The following is a 21,479-nucleotide window of genomic DNA, read 5'->3' as shown; positions in this document are numbered from 1 at the left end:
CTGTGCCTGGGAATGTCAGCCACAAACCTTTCCTTGGGCCTTGCTCTTGTATGAAGAGATCTGTACTTAAAAGATGGAGCTGAATTTGGCCATGGTAACCTCCATCACCTTGCTAAAGTCTACGACACAACAGCACTTAATGTACAGTTTTGATCACTGGAAAGGAGATAAAGAAACCAGAAAACAAAATAAAATAAGCAGCCCAGCTCTGAACGGATCATAATTTATTAGCACATAGGACAGACTTTGTTTTTAATAAAGACTGATGCTTGGGAGAACAGACTATCTCAATCTGCTCTCCCGGACTCATCCAATGAAACACCTGGTAGGTCCTATCAGAAGTTATTTCGCTCCCTCAGAGTTTCCAGCCTTGGCAAATTAAGAGTGGTAGGACTTGAAACTTTGTGCGTCATTTCATTTATTAGAATAATTTCTCCTCTTCCCTGACACTTTATGTGCTATGTTCTGTATTAATAGTGTGCTAGTTTCTCAATAGCACCATAATTTACTAATCCACAAAGGGCAGGGATGTGTTTTATAATTCAAGAATTGTGACCAATTCTCTCATCTCTCTCCCAGAGAAACCTGAGAATGATGTTCCCCCCCAACACTGGTAAGTAAGAAGGAGAGCTTTCTCCCTGAAAATACCTGTCTTCCCTGTGAAGTGATCCTGGAGTTCCTTTCATCCATCTGCTGTCAATTTAACTGGCTCCACGAGCTAGCAGCGCCTTCGTATGACCTTGCAAGTATTTACAAAATCTGGTTTCTATAAAAAAAATAAGGGGTGATCCCTATGTTTACCCTCTTTCTCAACTAACCATGTTTTGTTACTACCAGCTTGTGCTAGAACATATCCACGTCTTCCCCACCAGCTCAGGCCTGGATCTGGGATGCTCCGAAGCCTTGGCCAAGTTTTCCAGCTGCCGAGGTGACCTCAGCGGAGCCGTGGCTGGCGCGGATGTGCGGCGGCTCTGCCCGGACCGCTGCGTTTCTGGAGACCTGGAGCGCACTGCTGGGGCTCTGCAGATCTGGCAGAGCCTCCAGCACGGCTCAGACTGGGTGTGCAGAGCCCAGACTGCCTTTGGACCCGTGGCTGGCACCACCTGGGCCGACCAACGCACAGCTGGACCTGCCCAGGGGCACCTCGCTCGTGTCCGCCCGCGAGCTCGCAACCAGCCTGGCCCCAGAGGCCAACAGAGACACAGAAAGGATCTACAGGAAGCCACAGAAGGGTTTGGGTTGCAAGGGACCTTAAATGTCATCTATGTGTGCCTGTAAATAGCAGAGGGAATGGCCTTCTATGTCTGTCTCGAATCTTTGAGCTCGGACTGCCTGCGACGCCGGTCAGCTTTAACTCTGTGTGAGGTTCCACAAATGTGTGTCAGACCCCATGACCCCAAAATAGGCATTTCTCTAGTGACATTTAGCCTTGGCTTTCCAAAGGAACACACTGACTTGCAGCAAGGCAGTCTTTCACAGGATGGAACTGTAAGTATTTATTTACCCGGGGTGCAACTTTAATCGTTCACCAGAATGCAGACATGAGCTGCTTTATGACAGTTTGTAAACTTGCACTTTATAAAAATTTGGAAATAAAACCTTTGCCTAACAACAGTTGTGTTCTTGGAAATCAAGTTCCATCTACAGAAACCTTTTATGTTAGAGATACATCCCACATGTGAGTCATTGTTACAATTCAATAAATACTTTACAAAAATAATGCTAGCTTTTTTTAAAAAAATTAAGACACTTTAAGACACCAGTAGTTCCTCCCAGAAAGCTTCCCCTAAAGAATAGCTTCTGCTGTAGGACACTGCACTCAGCATGAGAAAAATGGGGGAAAAGGGCTGGTTGCATCTTTCATCACAGGGAACTTGTGGATTCCAGTTTTACTGTTTTCTAAAATAATAAAACTTCCTTTTCTTAAAAGAAAGAAACAAGCAGATCCAAACATTCTTCATATTAAAAAACTGGGAAGGAACTGAGATCTTTTTGGTCCTTTGACATGGATTCCTTCTCTGCCCTCACTCCTCCAAAGACTTGCAGCATGCTCCGCTCACAGGTTCTCAGCTGCTCTGGAAGCCCCAGCAGCTGCAGCTCCGTATCAGAGATGTCTCCAGGAGGGGGTTGCTTGTAACTCTTGCAGAACCACTGCACCAGGACATTTTCTGGCCCGTAGGAAAACCACAGCTACATCTTCCTGCAAGCCTACCCCAGGTGGGCTGCAAATACCTGAGCTAGAAGGTAACAGGAAGAATTCCAAGAGGAAAAATTGGTAGGGATTTTCTATATTCACTTTTGACTATTACCCTTCCAAAAAAAAAAAAATTCTTCCCTCCATAGATATGACTGGTCATGAAACCAATTATAGAGAAAACTGATGCTGTAGGTGCATTAATCTTGTAAACCATTCCCATATGGAAGAGTACATTCTTCAATCCTATTGTTTATAACAACTTTTAAGTATGTGCCTCCTCAGCTGGGGCCTCGGGGCCTGATGGTGATGGCAGCTACCCCCCACCCCCTTCATTAGGTTACAGATGGGAGATAAAATGAAATGCACATTATTACACGAACGTTATTGCGGTATAAAATCCTATCAGGACGAGACTTACGTATGTCTGTATGCAAAAATAGGTGTGTGTGAGACAGAGAGATATGTGCTTATAAATTACACACACTGTGAAAAATACTCACGTATTATATTACAGCTATGTACATTCATTAGAAAGGAACTGACCGACCCCTGTGGAGGAGCCAGTGCAGCAGCCATCACCAGTTCTTTGGCATCCAGGAAACGAATGCTATTTTGCATCTGAAGAAAAGGAAAATCTTCTCAGTATTCCCTTGCTTCTTGAAACTGCTTGTAGTAGTCCTCGTCCGAGGGGTTTTCTGTACACTTCTGCCCGTTGTTGGGAGGCCGGGCTTCGTTGTAGCGGCTCCAGTCCCCTTTGCATATGATCCAAGGCAGAATGTCCACTTTGTAGTGCAGCTCTGCTGAGAATTCGATGCTGATCAGGTTGGGTGTCCCCGCCCCTTTGCCCCTGGTGATCAGCTGCATGCTGTCGTCGTAGCAGCAGTGCTGGGCTGCCAGCGTGGTGCTCTCCAAGGACAGCATGGAGCGGATGCAGTACCGCGCCGTGGGCTTGTAGATCTCCAGCTTTTCCTTCGGGCCGCTCGCGTCCTTCCAGCGGAAGTTCTTCCTCTTGAGCCGGTCAAAGATTTCAGCAGTGCTGTAGGCAACTTCTCTGGGGTAGGAGCAAGGGCAGCTGGGGAGGTCGTTGACCACTTTGTGCATGTATTTCTTCAGGAACTCGCTCTTGCAGCTCATCCATCTCTCACAGCTATCAGTATCTGTTTCGGGGCAGGAAATGGAAACTTTAGGTACATTAAGCAGCATCCCAGTTGGTGTGATCAGTGACAGCAACTGAGTCAAGTGTAGCTGTTCAGCACTGTCACCCTGATTTTTTAAGATTTTCTAAGCCTTCTGATGTTTACATTCTTGTAACGAACTTTCTCACACACCTTATGTAAATAACTTATTGTTTTGCACTCTTTCATGGAAGAAGAGAAACTTAGTAGAATGTTGGTTTGCCCAGTGTCATTGGAGAGGTGGCACTGCCGCCCTCCAATCCACTGTCACTTTCAGAAATCTATAAATGTTAGAGGCAGAAATTACAAGTTCTCTTTTTACCATCAGAAAGCTGCTTGTCCACATCGTGTTATTTCGAGTCCTGTAGTGACAGAGCACCAGTGCTCAGCTGCAGAAAGAGAGGGCAGTCACAGTTTGCTGCCCTGCCCCCAGGGTATTACTGAGCTGTCTTGTCAGATAAAGAAATCAAGTGTGACTGACTAGTCTCAGTTTCAGTGCAGAACCAGGCCAGGAGGAATGTGTGACACTTTTTCTACCCGGCAAATTCTCATTAAGATGTTGATGTCTCCATGTGGCACATGAGACACTACCATGGGTTGGTAAGCAGCAGAAAAAGGGAAATCAGTGATTTGGTGCCAGTCTCCAGTTAGAACCCTTAGTCAGAACACACTCAGCAGGAAAAATGGCAGTCAGGTGATGAAGGATTAAGTTTCAGATGATGCTAGAGATTCCAAGATGACAAGCAAGGCCTGTATTACACTTTCTGAAGTACATTTTAGACCCTAATTCAGTCTTTCTTTAAAAAACAAATACTTTTTTCTATCTGATATTCACTTTTCAAGCATCAGCTTCTCAGACATGGAGACTGACATCTTATCTGGCAAATGCAGCCAAAAGTGATTCAGGTTCTAAAAGGGCATGTGTGACATAAGATCAGAGTGGCTGTACATCAGCAGGAGTTTATGGTGCCAGAGGCATGATGTATAGCTGGGATTAAAGAGATTTGTAGACCAGTAGCACATTTAATACCAGCACTCCATTATTTTTCAAGACTCTTGGGAGAATCCAGGTAAACATCTCCTGCCTAAAACATTATTTAAGGCATCTACATCATCCTATGGGCTGTCAAAAACCACCTGCATATCTTGCTCCACACTTACTTTAAGAGGACTCTGCAGGAGAGAAACTGACTGGGACCTAAAACTCTCACAGCACACATTCTTGCAAAATATTTACTTAGTGATCTGTGTCCTGTTTTTCTATCTCCCTAAAGAGTCTCATCCTGGCTGTCATTAACTATTGTGCTCTGCTGCCACAGTAGGGAGGTGCTGGGTTACACTGTTTATTCAATTAATCCAGCATCCAGGGTCTCTGAGTGGCCACACTGTGGTTTCATTGAGGGGACGAAATCAGAACTTTGCAGATGTTGGACTGGGTTTTAGATTGTTCAGAATCAAGCCATGCCCTACAAAATTGCTTTGGCTACTCCCACTGCAGCACACAGAGCTATGAAAGCAATGCATGCTCATAAAGTCATTGTCTTTTTTTTTTTTAATTTTTCTGATGTGACAGCTGTATTCTTTTATATGAAATGAAAATGCTTTTATAGGGTCTTCCATTCGAGGCTATTTAATCAAAATAAAAAGAGTGTTTGATTTTCCCCCCCTCCATTACTGTGGAGTCTTACAGCTCTTTTCTGAATTAGGACAACAAATAACCCTTTTATGATGAAACAAGCACAGGACTTGAGGAGAGAAAGATTCTGCGACCAAAGCAAATTTTCAGATCACGAACATGAGCAAGATAACAAATGGCTGTTACTTAAATGCTAAACTCAGTATCTCGATCCCACAGGACTAAGAAAACCCTAAGGAAGTCCCTTATCTGTTACTGAAGGATTGACTAGGCTGCTTACCCACTTCAAACAGTTTGGTTGCATTGAAGTCCTCGCTCCCTGCAAGCAAGCTGACTTCTGTGGCAGCTGTCCGGAAGGTGTCTTCGATCCCTAAGACAAACTCGTGTTAGTGCTGCTGCTGTTTCCCCACTCTAACACAACAGAACCAGCTGCCTCCCCTTCTTCCCCAGGCTCTGCAAGGTGCTCTGTTTGGGCAGGGAACTGTTCTGAAGCTGCTGCTGGACTGTTCCTTTGAAACCATAATGACCAAGGAACCTGTGCTGTTCACAAGGTAAAACAGAGTGACAGGGAGGTGAGCAGGTGAGGAGGCAGCAAGGCAGGTGAGGAAGCTCATCTCTGCATGTGGGCAACCATTTCTCAAGGAAGAATGATGCTGTTACAAAAAGACTGAGCTTGTTTTTCTCTCCCAGTGCCAGGGAGTTAAAAGGTGTGAGCAGGCAAGAGATAACCAACCTCTCCAAGCAATTTCATCCCCACCACTTACAGCTGTCAAATAAAAGATCAGGATCTCAACATATCAGGATTTACCAGCAGCCTCCAGTTAATTGTTTGCTACCAGCTGAGAGACACAGAGATTGCCAGAAAAATGATCTTGCCAAAGTAAGCATCCTTTTGTTGCTGCTTTAGTTCAGCCTATTGATGTGCCTGGCATTTCTGTGCTATGTAGGCTTAACACAAGCAGGTTTTAGGGTTTTCTTTCCCTTTCCTCTCTATTGAATTAAAGACCTCTAAAGAGAACTGAAACATTTTTAATATGTGATAACTGTATGGTTAATAATGAAGTCTACTCACCATCCACCTTGCCAATGAACTTTTTCCTGATCTCCTGAACTGGGGCATAATAGTGGCTTGCAAAGCTTCAAAACAGCCTCAGGCCAATTTTCAACAAAATTATCATAAGTTTTGCCTTAACTCCAGCACTAGATGTAGAATAATAGATACCCAAGAACCCATTACAAGGCAGTAATTCACTGCTGGAATTATAAACAGCAGAAGCTGAGCTTTGACCTTGTAATTTTGAAAATGTCAGCACAGCATCAAAGAGTGAATATATTTTGCTTGCTGATCGTTGGAGGTCTGTTGTATGACATAATATATTCTTTCAAGTTTGCCACTTTTTGGTGCTAGCTGGTAATAAATACTAGAGAATATAACTGGGGGTTACTTGCTTTCTTCTGGAACTAACTCCTTATTATTGAGGTTTTAGGATGTATGAGAGCATGCAGAAACGTTTTTCCCTGAACTGCCTCGCAGTTGTTGCTTTGCAATGGAGTCATGGGTCCATCTGCAAGTCAGAAGCTTCTCTCCAACTCTCTCACCAAGTCTTCTAAGTCTCCTCTCCAGCCCTGCTGACATTTCACTTCCCATTAAAAAAATCCTGACCTCCAGTTTAAAAATTTCTGCCTTTCTGAGTCATTAGGTAAACTGAGAGTAATGCATGCCACCACGACTTGTGTTTTCACTTCTCTCTGATCTTGGGAAGTAATGAACTTGCACCTATCCCCTGCATTGTGGCAGCTACTGCATGACAAATTGGTCTAAATTTAAACACACAGCAACATTTAAAAAACAGTTTTCCATAGCAGCTTCAAATTTTTATGATGTAGGCTTGAGTGCTCAGCTCTGATTTTGCCAAAGTGAAGATGGTAAGTGTGTGGTGGTAAGGACACTTCAAAATGTCAAATCCTGTGAATGGACAGAAGCTAAGGCAAGGCTCCTTGACCATATTTTCTGAATATAATCAAGCTAAAACTATACATCCCTTCATCCCTGCTCACAATGCAAGCAATGCCATCCCCTTCACAGCAAACCAGGAGCTCACTGAGGCGACAGCACAGCCGGTTGGAAATTCTGAAACAGCTCCAAATTTGTTTCAAGGGAGTAGATCACACCCTTTAGAATACAAAACACCCGTGCACCAAAACGACTCCCATGACCCAGAGAAAGCCTGTACTTGTCTTTTAAGTCCCAGGGGATGATGTCTTTTAAGTCCCAGGGGATGGTGGACTGCATCTAGCAGTGCATCACTACTATGAATAAACGGCGCTGAAAATCTCTTTTTCCCGCCGGCACCCTGACCTTGCCACGGAGCACACAGCCCCCAGGCCCTGTGTGCAGGAGGGCTCTCTCCAGCCCTGCCCACCCATCCCTGCTCCCCTGGCAGCAGCTGCCAGGAGCAGTTCCCACCTGGGCAGTTGGGCCTGTCGCAGGTGCGGGACTCGGTGGCGGTGCAGGCGTACCCGCAGCTCCTGGTGCGCTTCTGGCTGCCGCCGCCGCAGGTGACGCTGCACGGGGACCAGGGGCTCCACTCGCCCTCACCATCCATGTAATCTGTTCACAGGGCAAATGCCAGGAAGGAAATGAGGAAACAAAACTCCTGCTACCCAAAAACTACTGTGTGGTGGTTTTTATTAAGCAGGCAAAGCACGAATGGAATCCAGATGTCTCTACCTGAAGCTCGGGCGGAGTGCCAGGCGTGAGCCTGCTGCTTAAATGGTTTTCACACTTGGTGCTCCTCAGGGAAATGCACGCAACATTATTTGAAAAAATATTTCCTTTCTCTTTTGACCTTTTGGCTGCTGAGGATCCTCAGCTGCAAAGCTCGGTCATGAACTAACAGCGCACATCTATTCACGTCATTTCCCTGCATACAGGAATGTGTTTGTGGACCACAGACTAATCAGGCAAAGGATAAATTGAGTTTTCTTTTTCATCTTTTCAAAGCACACAACGGTTCTCAGTTTTTGGGCAAGATGCATGTTATGGGAAGCTAAGGGTCATGAGTGAAAAATCACAATTTTGTTTTTCAGTCCCTTCAACGGGGAACAGATATTTCAGGAATACTGCTATGAGAGCAGGGAACTGCATGCTTTTCTTGCACCAAGAACAACATGTAATATTTAGTGTCTCATGTGACTTATTAAATAGCATCAAATCTGACTATTTACTAGAAGTAACCTTATGAAAAAAGAAACACGATTTTGTTTTCTTCTGGCAGACAGACAAAGGCACTGGACACCAAAACAAAGAGCTGATGTGCTGTGAGTACCTAAACCCTCCGGAACCAGCCTCCTTTGTGTGCTGCATAAACTATTGCACATCCCACCACCTGAAGCCCACCAAACAAAGCCCACTAACCTGTCCCAGCTTTCTTGCCTCCCCACTGGCCTCCCTAGCTGAGGGAATATTTGGCTTAATGGTTTTCCCTGCAACCTACAGGAGATATTTTACTGTGATCATAACTTGCAGCTGTAGCTCCTTTGGGTTACCCCGCCACTGACAGCAAAGCAAAATCTGGTTTAGTGGCTCTGAGGCAGCCCTGCCCTACAGCTCTAGGTGAGAGTACCTAAGCTACAGCAAGAGCCAGGGAGGATCCCTGCCTTGCCTGGCCTCTGTGCTACACGCTTTCCCCCAGGGCCATGCTGTCTGTGGGCTTCCTGAGCTGGTTAGCAGAACACGTAACTTGATTTGTTCCATATGCAACGACTGACAACAGCTCTGTGGGGTGCTATTAAACATTTATTGCCAGGAGTATGGGGAGGTTATGGATCTCAGAGCAAGCTGCCTCGATGTGAGTTCCTCATGGCAAGGACCTGATGTGTTTCTCCTCCTTTTCTGACAGGGCTGATGATGGGGAAGCCACCACGCTGGAATCAGGTGTCTGCGGTGGGATGAGGGTGTGAACATGGCTAATGTCAGCGTGCAAGACCTGTGGTTCTGGGATTGGCCAGCAGGCAGGCACCACAACAGCCCAAAAAAGGCATCAGATGTCTCAGGAAAATGTGATCTGCCCACTATGCCTGGCTCTGCTCTTTTTCTCAGCTCTTTTCCAATTCTTTTATCTCCATGTGGCTGGCGAGGAGGAGGGCAGGTGAGCAGGCACAATGCCTGTCAGACAGCCCAGCCCAGGAGATCCAGGAAGGGCCGGGAGAGCCCTTGGCAGGGGCAGGAGGGGAGAGAGACACACAGGAAAGGTCAGTGGGTGGAACATCTACACCCCTCATGGGCAGGATCTGCTACTGCATCCTCCTGGACAAGGCCAGCATTTTAGGCTAGCCAAAAGGCCAGGAGCTGATTCTAGTTAGCTGGATGCTCTGGTGTGCAGCAGGGAGCTCTAGGATAATTTTTAGACCTACCTACCTAGTGTTCACAGTGCACTAGGAAGCACACTACTGATACATACCACTTTATATTTTCAGCTGCAGCTCAACCTGCTCTTCCTATTTTCATATTTGTAATTCTTACTGCGATTTTTCTATCACAATTAACTTATATTAATAACTACCTAAGATATGAATTCTTGGCAATAAACCCTGCCCACAAATAAATGTAGGTGCAAAAAGAAGGGATAGATTAGACTTTGTGGATCTTCTGGCCACAAAATTTAATACACATGTATGTGTTTAAACACACTATTCCATAAAAACTCTGTCTTGATTTCTAAGATTCGAGTACTTCAAGTTAGTCAAGTCATGGAAGAATACCCAGTGTGTTTTACCCAGGCACTCTGCAGCATCTGGGGAATAACAACAGAAATGCCAGGGTAAAAGCAGCATGGCTCTGACACCTTGGTTTGACCAAAAGCAGTCTGTATTTACACACAACTTAAATTCAAGGGGCTCTTCCTGTGAGCACAGTTCAGCTCACCTCCCTTGGGTCATTCCCATGTGGACAGTCACAGCCTGTCAGGGCAGTGAATAGCTGTAGCTCCTCTCTGTTTCTAGTTTCTGCAACTATTTCATACAACAAGCTGAAAACAATTGTTTTCCCCATGACACATCTGGAAGAATATTACACACACAAATACACAATGTTCCTGCTGCACACGCCACTCCCCACACATGCACCAACATAACTCATCTTATTTGTGTATCCACCAAATACTACCACGTTTCAGATCCTGCTTATTTATCCAACAGTTTTATTCTGGTTCCCAAACCACCACACGATTCTAAATTTGTACTTACCCTTACTCTAAAAATAAATATGAAACCTTGTTTCCTCTACTCTTTTTTAAAAAAAAGCACACGTTGGACTAAAAAAGGCCCTCTTCTGGGATAACTAGTATGATTTTCAAGATTATAGACTTACTAGAGGAATGCAGCTACCACAGCACGGCTTGTGCATTTGCACAGATTCCTATTTGAAAGCTGATGAACAAAAGCCACATGCTGAAAAACTCTTGTTTTGCTTGACTCTCAGCCATGCCTCACCATTCTCGTTTCCCCCCACGCTTGTTTGTGACAATCCCAAGATGCCCACAGGAGGCCTGGAAGAACACAAACCCACCGTACTCTGGCTGCTCCTTGGACTGGAATGCCCGGTGGCTGGGGGCATGGCTATCCCACCCACCCAGAGGGTTCAGGAAGTTGCTGTCCTCAGTGGTGCTGTCGTATTTGTAGTCCTGGTCGCCGCTGCTCATGCGAGTCAGAGTGGAGGATCTCTGCCACCAGCTCCTCCAGTCGGGCGAGGGGGCTGGCCAGCTGGGCTTGCTGCTCTCCTTCTGCAGCTCCTTGTCTGCCTCTGTCTCAGGGCTGTCCACCACTTCAATGGTAACCTGTGGGATTCAAAGCAGACCAGCCCGACTGTCAGTGCCTCCTCCTTGTCAGGGGGAAACTTTGCACACAGCAAAGACAAGGTGTGGGGTTTGTGAGGGTCCCCAGGATGAGGGGAGAGATGAATCTGGCTCTGTGTTCTCAGAAGGCTGATTTATTATTTAATGATATTATATTAAAGAATACTATACTAAACTATACTAAAGAAAGAGAAAAAGGATGCAGAGAGAAGGCTTAGCAAGAATGAATAACAAAAACTCGTGACTCCTCAGAGCCTGACACAGCTGGCTGTGATTGGCCATTAAGTTAAAACAATTCACATGAAACCAACCAAACATGCACCTGCTGGTAAACACTGTCTAAGCCACATTCCAAAGCAGTAAAACAGGGAGAAGCTGGGGCTTTTCAGCTTCTCAGGAGAAAATCCTGGGCAAAGAGGAATTTTCAGAAAATATCACAGTGACAGACAAGGTGGTGCCTGGCAAAGGGGCTGTGCAGTACCAGGGGTTTGGCATGCTGTAAACCATGTGTGGATTACTGAGCCCAGAGACATGCAGAGGCTGAGTGATTCCTCCTGCTACCTCTGCTGAACCAGACCTCGGAACCAAGGCAGGAAAAATCCTGCACAAAATAATAACCCACGCTGTGCCTAAAACCCTTGCAGCAGAATTCTCTGCCTTATGGGGAAAACGTGTTCAGAGCCCAACATATATGACCAGGAAAAGGAAAACCAAACCTGTACTCTATGCTGAGGCTGAATTTGAGGCCAGCATGAAGCACACCAGTGTGCAGAGCCTGTTCCAAGGACTTGGGCTGACTCAAAATGAGCAAGGCCACGTGTGTCAAGGTCGAGATGCAGAGCCCAGGTATTGCTGGGTTTGCATCTGTCTGGCCCCTCTGGCAGCAGCCCAGCCATTACTGCTGCATGAAACCACACCTTGTGGCAGTGAGGGGAGCCAGCAGCTCCTCTGACCATTGCTGAGTAAGCCACTTGCTGCAAAGCCCTTTAAAGTAGGTCCTTTTGTCATGCTGGAAGAGTATAATGGCCTGTTATGGTCAACCTGTTTATGGTTTCTAACAGAAGCCCAGAACCAAAATTCAGAGTTTGCTGCCCAGTTCCCTCACAGACATCACAAATGTCAATATCATTCTGCATAGGAGCAGCCTTTGATTATTGCCTTCTGTGCTGAACAATGTGTAATTGTAAAACTCTTGGATAAATACTGTGTGTGCACATAGGTGCCCATTTAAGCAGAAGCAGGGACTGGCCATCAGAAACTTTGGCTCTGTGAGTCATGCAAGCATTGCCTGGCCACAGACAGATCATAAAATGCTCTGATGTTTCATGCTAATATGGTTCAGTGATTACACTGGACTGGCTAAACAACCAGAAGTGACTGTCAGATGTATCTACAATGTTTAATAGGCACAGAGGCATTCTCAGCCTCTCCTGATGGTACACAATGAAAATCAGGTTGTATGAAACAGAAATCATGCACTGCTATGCTAAAAGTAATTCACACAGCTCTGTGGGTGTGCATTGCACATAAAAGATTAGTTTTATACAATTGTTATTGCTAAGAAATAAAAGAAGAGGTGACAGCTACCTGTGATCCACAGGCTGTGACACAGGAAGCAAAGCAGAACTGTTTTATCTTCAGAGCTGCAAACACAAACAATGCCCACACATCCTTTCTTTGGAAACAGGAGATTTTGAACCTATTTCATGCTTTGCATTTTACCACAGACCAGGCCATTGAAATGAAAAAAAAAAAAACTTGCAGGCTACTATGAAGCTCCACTGGGAAAAGAGCAAGAGCAAGGGAAAGTGCAGCTGTCAGCCTAACAGCCTCTCCACACAAAGGGTATTTCACTCCCAGCCTAAATATGGACTTGGAATGGTTACTTCATTAAACCTCAGCTTCTACAGACCAAGAATTAAAATGGATTTCATAAGCTTGAAAACATCAGAGTCAGTTCAGGGATTCAAAATTGTTACCTCTATCCAAGCAAAACAGAGTTTTCACAATAAATGAAAGGAAATCTCCTTACTGAGCAGCAAACACTGCCAGTGGTGGGGCTTTAGCACTCCCCACCTGGAAATCAGCACAGTTCCAGTACTTTAGCAGCAAGTATTTTTTAGACCACACTAACTCTCTGAGCAATGACTCAGCAAAGTGGAAAAAAACAAACCCTCTGATTTAATAAAAATGAAAATTGCTCCATATGCTTTGATAATCTGCAGCTGTATGAAAGTCAATCAGCATGAACTGGCATTATTTCAGCCAAGGACAATTTGAAGAACCATAAGAACTTGATTTTAAATAATGGTTGATGATGCCAAATCAGCTTAAGGAAAAGAGGGTTTGCAGGGACAGAAAAACATGTGCTGAGCTTGGTCAGGAAAGGCAGGTGGAACACACACACTTCCAGTGTCACCAGACCCCACCAGACCTCCAGCAGTGCTGCCACTAACTGGCTTCCAAGACTGGAATATTTGTGCAATCAGCCCCTTCAGTCTGGTTTTACCTCTGAGGAAGTTTATTAGAAAGGCCTCTAAAATGAGTTTTCCAGCACACAGCCAATTTAAAAACCAAAAACAGCAGAAACAAAATCCAAAATGTCCAATGTCCAACAAAATCACGAAGTTCAAAATGTGGTAGTCTGACTCATCCCTATGCTCCCCTCTCCACTGCTTCAAGCTTTGATTACCAAGGTGTTTGTTGTGGAATAAAAATCATACAGTGAAAGAAATTCTGTAAGGAATCCTGGGATTGCCTGAAGTGCCACTCTTGGAAATCAGAAGCCAGCTTCAATTCAACTCTGGTGTTTTCAGGGACTTGGCTGAATGGCCCTTCCAGAGGCATAATCCCAGTAATCCCTCCTCCACTCTATGACCCAGAAGTTAGTGCAGAATTGTGAGAAGAGATTGCTGTTTCAGGCGAGCAACTGCTCCCTTATCCCAGTCTAAAATTTTGAAAAATGAGCTTTCAGTGAGTTCCTCCCAGGACCTACAGACAGACCCACAGTGTTAGCCCATGACTGCACTGACACAAATGCTTGTGCACATACATGGCCCTGAAATATGTAACTTGTGGGATCAGTTTCTATACTGGGGGCTGTTTATAAAAAGGAATAAAGGAATCGGGAATTAGAGAATTTTAAAGATCAGGAACTAGAGTAATACAAACCAGGCGTTTAGAGAAGCTCTGGAAAAGCTTTCATACTCTGTAAATATTCCAACAAAAACATGTTCTCTTAAAAATTGAAAAACAGATCTGGTTTAGCAGTTCTATCTTGGAGCCCATTTTAGAGGCTGATTTCTTCTTCCAGTGATTATCAAAACTGTAAAGGTTTTTCCCAAGTCTCCCAAAATGTCTGTGGAAAAAAAGCTCTTGTATAAATCCACAACCATCCCCAGAAGTATTCAAACCTAAAATAAAGCCACTTCTTTTATGGTTGTATGAGCTAGGAATAAAGACATTCATCTGAAAACTGTTAAAAACAATTGGCGTGGGCACATTAAAACAACAGATTTGCAGGCAATTTCTAATGAAACAAGTGTATCATGCACAGATGTCTCCAGACACCAACATCCAATTTTCTCCTGGCCAAAAATATACAGAAGATAAATATTATCCCAGCCTGCTAGAGTGCACAAAAAGTTCTGTGTTCTTTGTCCTGTTTACTGAGACAATGTTTCTGAATTCACTTTACTGGTGTAAACATTGCCCTAAGTGACCAGAAGATTATGTTTCAGGAAGAACTGTGTTTGTGATGTTGTGCAAGCAGCAGATCCTACAATATTTCTATCCTATTTTTTTTTTTTTTCATGCAATTGATGCAAATTTTCAACAAAGAATTTGCCATCTTGGGTAAGATAGACGTGTGCAAGTCAGCAATGAGGAGAACAGAAACAAGTTCAGTACGAGATTGAAAAGGTACATCTGGCTTTACATCACATAAATTTAATTAAAATGCTGATAGCAGTGACAGTAATTTACTTCTGGGTGTGTCACGTCACTTAGAACAGTTTTCTGGACTTGAAAAGTGAAGGTCCCTGAGGCTTTGTTGGGAGCAGAGAAGACAATGTGACTTGAGACCTGACTTCTATTTAATGCTGTCAATCCAGTTTCCAATCTCTGATGAGCCCAAGTGAACCCCAGAGACAAAAATGGGTTCCAGCCCTGAATTCTGCATTCTGCAGCGAGCTCTTGTCACAGCATGGCACAAAGAAACCTGCACAGCTCTGCTGCTGGCAGGGGTTTAACCCTGGGCTCCCTGGATTTAGGCTCTGCCTGCACAAGGCTCTCCAGCTGGAACAACCAGCTCCTGCAAGGCTCCACCGTGCTTCCAGGGCTGCACCTGGCAGCAACTGCCCTGCTACCACCTCAAGGCATTAAACCTTGAAGGCAGTACAAGAAACAAGCACTGCTGGAGCCCTCTGGCTCTTCCTGTGCTAAATTAAGAGATGAGACTGGTAGGACTGGTCAGACACTGCTGAGTCTTCTGTGACAACTCCAACAGGGGGCTGCTTCCCAATGCACTGAAACCAGCAGCTTCAAAGGACAAACATAAACCATAGCTAAAAAGGACATCTAAAATGTGTGAGAAGTGACATCATGAGGCAGGTGGAGGTGAGGGGTGAACCTGGAGAGGAGCTGGGGGACAAGAGCAAGAGTTCAATTGCAAGCTGAAACATCTGGCTCCAAAGAGAGGGCTGGCTGCAGATGTAAAGGTTGTTTGGAACACACAAAAAAACTCCATCAGAAATGGAAAACAGGCAGGTTGAATGTCACACCTCCCATGTGACTGCATTCTGCTGCTCAGGGGAAAGAACAATTCTGGCTTTGAATAATAACCCTGACCAATTACAGGGTCTGCATAGGCATCCCTTGGCTGGTCTGCCCAACAAGTGCTAACCTAGACAGCAGGGGTTTTCCACTTGTGAAAGGAACTCAAAAAAAAGTGTAATCAGTTTTTGTATTCACCTTCTCATCTAGAAGGCTTCCAGGCACTGACAGAACCATTAAAATGACAAAAACCAAAATACCCCAAACCACGCAGCCAGTCTGTGCTCACTGTGGTTACTCCCAGCAACCAGTGTGGAAGCACAGCTGAAGCACAAAATGCCACTTTAAATGGTGGGAGATTTTACAAGGCTAGAACACCACAGGAAGGCCAATAAGGGTTGTCCTGGTCATGTATGCAGACTCATATTCATCTGGATTCCTGCAGCCCTGACTGTTGCTTCTGAGGGTTTCTAGAGACAGTCTGCTGTACTTACATTATCATCTAATAAATATGGCAGCACCTGGGGTAATCTGAATTCCTCTGATGGTGTTCTGATACTCACTTTTAGCTCATCACTAAAAGAGCACATACCAGGGCATGACACAGCAAGCACCATCTCACAGGAACCAGAGAAGAAAAGGCCCTAAAGAGAACTCACTGGAGTATTTTTTTCCACCTGCTTCTTTGGAAGAATTTTATGCCTCCTTCTTGGATTTTTAATTCCCAGGTATAATTTCCATTAAAAAATGTTATTTTTGGTTTGTTCAGTAGAAGGAAAAAAGAGGTTTCGAGTCTTTGAGAAGAAAATGTGGCCATTGTGCTATCTTAAAACAGAGGCTGTTTTCTCCTATCCAGCCTCCCAGTCCTGGGAGGACTCTTTAAATCAACACTCCCAGAGTTGTAACTTACAGAGCTGGGAGCCATTGTGCTAGAGGAAAAATAAGCATCAATTCTGTTTTCACCTGCCAAATAGCTGATGAGAAATTTGCAAGTCAACAAGTGTCTCTATTTCTGTTCAGGTCAGTAGAGAACTGTTTAACAAGCAAGAATTCACTATAATCCTGTTCTTTGGTATAAGAGTAGGCCAACTTTTACAACCTTTAGGCAAAAAAAAAATAAACTTTCTCTGACTCTGTAAGGAATTAATGGGAGTTTTATGTCCATGAGGCTGGACCAGCTGTAAGACTGTCAAACAAGAACTTAAAGAAGCTTTGTGTAATCACTATTTACTCACCTAAATAAGCAGAGTAAATTCAGAGTAAATAAAATGCAGAACTTGGGGAGCCTCTTTCTGAAAGGGCTCATCCATGTGCACAGGAGCTCTGGGATCAACATTGCCCCTTTCCAGTTTACAGGACCAGTCTTCCCAGGTCTCAGAGTCCAGCAAAACTGCTGACAGAGCTGCTGACATATTTCCAAGACTGGGTGGTGGAAAAGAGGCCATAGCAGCAGCAGTAACTATGAAAACACGCCAAGGAACTGTTTCCATCTCTTTTATCCCTGTGTCTAAACCTTGTATGCTGTCACCACTCAGGAAAGGTTTTTGTTTCCTCCTGTCCTCCTCTGCAGTTTACGAACTGTTCAAATAGTGATGTTGGATGATTTGTCTCATGCCACAGTCTGGGGTCCCTACAGCTTCCAATCTTCCCTTCTGGCTTAGGTCACAAGATGGGACTGGGGGTGTGTATCCTACTGCCACCTGTTAGGGGTGGGGCAGTTCTCTTCTGCTCATTTTTCTTTATCTCTCCCACAGCCAATCCTCCCCCTGAGAAATATCTTCTGCTAATGTGCCATTGAGTGACACTGCCTGGCTGATAAAATTCCATCATCCCATTGGGAGATGCTCCACCCAGGGGGAGGAGCCAAGCATTCCCACCTGGATATAATCTGAGGTTTGGAACACCACAGCAGCCTCTCCCACTGCATTCCCAGAGGAGCAGCTTTCTTCTCCACTGGTCTTCCAGAGGAAGACCAGGCCCATTTACACCACCACTGGACCTTGGAAGGAAAATTCCACCCCTCTACAGGATCCCTGCTCCAACAGAACCACGGCTGAGCCACCATGGAATGGGACTGCTGCCAAGACCCTGACCCACAGGGGGTCAGGCTGTACTCTGAAAAGCACCCTGTCAGTGGTTTTTTTCTGTACTATTGCACCTGTATTTTAATTTTCCTAGTAAACATTGCTATTCCTATTCCCATATCTTTGCCTGAGAGCCCCTGAATTTCAAAATGATAACAATTCAGAGGAAAGGGATTTACATTTTCCATTTCAAGGGAGGCTCCTGCCTTCCTTAGCAGACTCCGGTCTTTCCAAACCAAGATACTTTCCTAAAGCTTTCTGGAAGGGTTCTCCTGGCACAAGAGATGTGTTCCATCACCAAATGTTGAACCTGTTTATTCCCTTGGCCTGTCAAGTACTAGACCTGCCCTTGACCCCAAATCTGTGAGATTTCTTAGTGGCCCAATTCATCCGTGGTGAACGCAAGGGAGCGATCCCGTGGAGGCAGCTTCTTCTCACCCAGTCATGGCTAAGAGTCGTGCACTGGTTTGGGCTGGAAGGGGTCTGAAGGATCATCTCATTCCACTCCTTCTGCCAGACCAGGTTGCTCAGAGCCCCATCCAGCCTGGCCTTGAACACTTTTGGAGATGGGGCATCCACAGCTTCTCTGGGCAACACCTGTGCCAGGGCCTCACCACCCCGAGAGTAAAGAATTTCTTCCTATAACTACTTGCTAAAACTACTAAACTTATCCTCTGCCTGTTTAAATCCACTCTCTTTTGTCCTATCACTCCATGCCCTTGTTAAAAGTCCCTCTCCAGCCTTCCTGGAGCCCCTTTAGCACTGGAAGGTGCTCTAAGGTCTCCCCTGAGCCTTCCTTTCTCCAGGGTGAACATCCCCAGCCCCCTCAAGCATGTTGGCCTCTCACCAGCAGATCTATTACATCTTTACATACATACTTCTTAGACATATCAAAAGGATGGTAATTTTGTGGGCTGGGGGACTATAAGAAGCCAGGAATTAATTTAACCAGAAAACCAGATCTATTAGTGCATTGTTTTTATAAGCACATCTTAGGCAGAACAACATTTGAATTTATTGTTTTGGTTAAAAAAGACTGCTTATTAATGCCAATTTTGCTTTAAGGCTCTGAATTAAAAACAAATCACTCATTTTTTCCTCTTTCCGATCCTTGAAGTTTCAAGATGCAAGTGGCTTGTAAGAGGCCGTTCCAAACCCAAGAACTGTTTGAGGAATAACATATAACAAAGTTTTTTGCAGACAAATTTTTTTTTATACTACAAGCAGCTGCTACAGAAATTAACTCTAAGTCTCACTTCCATTCAGAGGAATGCATTTTGAGCTGAAACTAAAATACTTGCTCTCCGTTAGCCTTTGGGGATGGTTGCATTTTATAACAGCATACAAAATGCAGATCTGTTCACAAACAAATTTTACAACAGTAAATTGAAGGCAGAAATTAAAACACCCTTTTATTTTCAGTGAAGGCAATATGCTCCAAAATGGCAATCACAAAGGTGGGTCTAGTATCACAAACGGGTCTACACTGATCTCCACACTTATGCAATCAACACTAGTCAAGAAGAAATTCAGAAAAAAATTGCAATATGTGCATTAACTTAGAGAGAAAAGGTATGTATCCTATGTATTTTATCTATAATACTGTATTACATTATATTGTACTATATACATTCCCTGTTGGTAGACATGGATTGTTCTGGCTGCACATCATGGAAGCCTGGCTGAAAGTCATCTTGGCTCAGTAAAATAACTTTGTGTAAGCTATGAAATAGTCAGATGTTAACATAAATTTGTACCTGAATGTTGGGATTCTGCCCATTGATATCTGCTTTTGACAGGTCAGGGAAGTTTGGGAGGTCCAGGAGAAAAGACCTGGGTCCATCTCTCTGCAAGGCCGTGTGCCCGCTCTCCTGCCTGAACTGCTCCTTGGGGAACGGCCGGTGGGCAGCCTGGAGATTGGGGTATTCTCGTGGCTCCTCGGGGTTCAGGGTGAAGCTGTCTTCAGGAGAATGGTCCTCTGCAGTCAGTGTGTTCTGGGGAAGAAAAGCAAGGCCCAGTAATGACAACTGAGAGCGTGCAGTCCTGCCTGTGCCCCCATTCCTCCAGTGGCTGCAGCCTTACAGCACCCAGACCCACGGCTGAAACACAGATCTGTAACCAGCTGACACAAGATAAAACTGAGTCAGACTGGGGCACTTATTTCTTCCAGGCTCCTGAACCATTCCAGCCTTGTGGTGTGCACCTACACATGGACACAAATATCAGACTTAAAACAAACCTGAGGCTCTGAAGAAACCCCTGGGAAATCAAATCTACCACATTAAACATGTCCCCAAAAATGCTGAAAGGAATCCATCTTAAATCATTTGAGTTTGCTTTGTTCCAAAGCAAAGCAAAAATACTGACTGCTAAGGCCATGTTGAAATTTATGGTATTAAAAGATCCTACCGCCGAGCTGGCAACCTCCCCTTCTCTCCCCTCAGTCTGCAACAGCTTCCATCTCGTCTCTGTGTTCTTCACCCAATTCCTCTGGTCTTGAACATCTGAACCTTCCTTCCTCTGGGATCTCATTTTCATGTTTGCCTAATGGTGGGATTGAATTTCACCAAGCTGTGGGTCAGTGGTTAATGCTGCTGTTATTGCTGAGCGTGCTTCTGGGTTTTGTAGTACATTACAGCAGGCTGCCCCTGAACCAGGAGCGCTGCTGCCACTGCCTTTGACCTCACCAAGGAGACACATTTAGGATCAAAACACTGGCTGCCTGGGTTAGGGCTGGCCTGGGGGACTTGGGGGAAAAACAGCAGAGAAGTCCAATCTTCTTATGGGTAAAAAGGAAAAAAAAAGCACGGGGTAGATTCCGCACAGGTTTTGGGTTTGACTCAGCTGAAAAATTTTAGCTTGAGGTCTTAGTATGACTGCCTGGGGAGTTTTTATTTTCAGTTCATAAAGAGACAGCAAGCATGGAGAGGGTAAATGTTAAAGAGCTATCTTTTAAAACAAGCACAATTAAAGTGGAATGGCCACATGTGGTTCTGGCTCTACTGAAGCATATTTTTGCCAGCATTTCTGGTTAAATGCAATCTCCATCCAGCTCCCCTGGTTCAAATTAAGCCACAGCATACCTTTAGCTAAGCTCTCAGATAGATAACAGCTCCAATGCTTTTTCTTTTATTTTGTGTTTATTTGCTTAGAAGGTTCTAAATTGACCTTTAAAGGGATGTTACAATACAACCTGTGCACATTACAGAAAAATATTCACTGAGTTAAACTAAGCTTGAAGAATTAATCTCGGACTAAGTGAAATTGTCTCGAGTAAAAATGAAGGTAGCTCTCCTCTAACCTCCTCTCTGCACCCTCTTTGTAAAGAGCAAAAGCAATTTAGCAGAATTAATATTGTTGTTGCATTAAGGGTAATTTTATACATTTATCTATAGCACAGATCCAAATTCTGGGTTAGTGTATGTGTGCAGAGCTAAAAATGTGTGTGCTCCTGACAGTCAGCTTGGCTGGAAGGCTGAAAGAGGCTCTTCTGCTTGCTGGAGACCAGGAAGGACTTTCAGATGCCTTTGGTGGCCCACCCCTCATTCAACACAAAGTAGAAAGCAGATCACACAGCAGGAGGCTCTGGGAAATTAAACTGACGGCCACTTAGCTAACTTTGTGTTCCTTACTCATATGCTGCTGCTTTAACTTAACACTTTTCAGATAGAATTTAACATGCTTGGTGCACGAGGATTAAATGGCTTTTCAGTAATGTCTGACTAACAACAGGGCGTCGTAGTGCTGTGATTAAATGAC

The 21,479-nt window shown here is 44.6% G+C and overlaps 1 protein-coding gene across 1 annotated transcript in view; it reads right to left on the bottom strand.

Moving 5' to 3' along the window:
* Positions 1-696: 696 nt before the first annotated feature.
* ISM1 (isthmin 1) overlaps positions 697-21,479 on the bottom strand; it is a 42,632-nt gene continuing 21,849 nt past the window's right edge. Inside the window, exons 3-7 of the mRNA XM_050972337.1 lie at positions 19,478-19,714; positions 10,578-10,845; positions 7,476-7,619; positions 5,289-5,378; positions 697-3,354 (exon numbers count right to left, since the gene is read on the bottom strand). Of these exons, the coding sequence (XP_050828294.1) occupies positions 2,837-3,354; positions 5,289-5,378; positions 7,476-7,619; positions 10,578-10,845; positions 19,478-19,714 (1,257 nt within the window). The 3' untranslated portion in view covers positions 697-2,836. The remainder of the gene's footprint in view (positions 3,355-5,288; positions 5,379-7,475; positions 7,620-10,577; positions 10,846-19,477; positions 19,715-21,479) is intronic.

The sequence above is a fragment of the Serinus canaria genome, chromosome 3 (assembly GCF_022539315.1).
Source record: "Serinus canaria isolate serCan28SL12 chromosome 3, serCan2020, whole genome shotgun sequence".
NCBI classification, from domain to species: domain Eukaryota; kingdom Metazoa; phylum Chordata; class Aves; order Passeriformes; family Fringillidae; genus Serinus; species Serinus canaria.
Note: the sequence above shows the minus strand (reverse complement) of the source record. Positions and strands in the feature narration are given on the sequence as shown.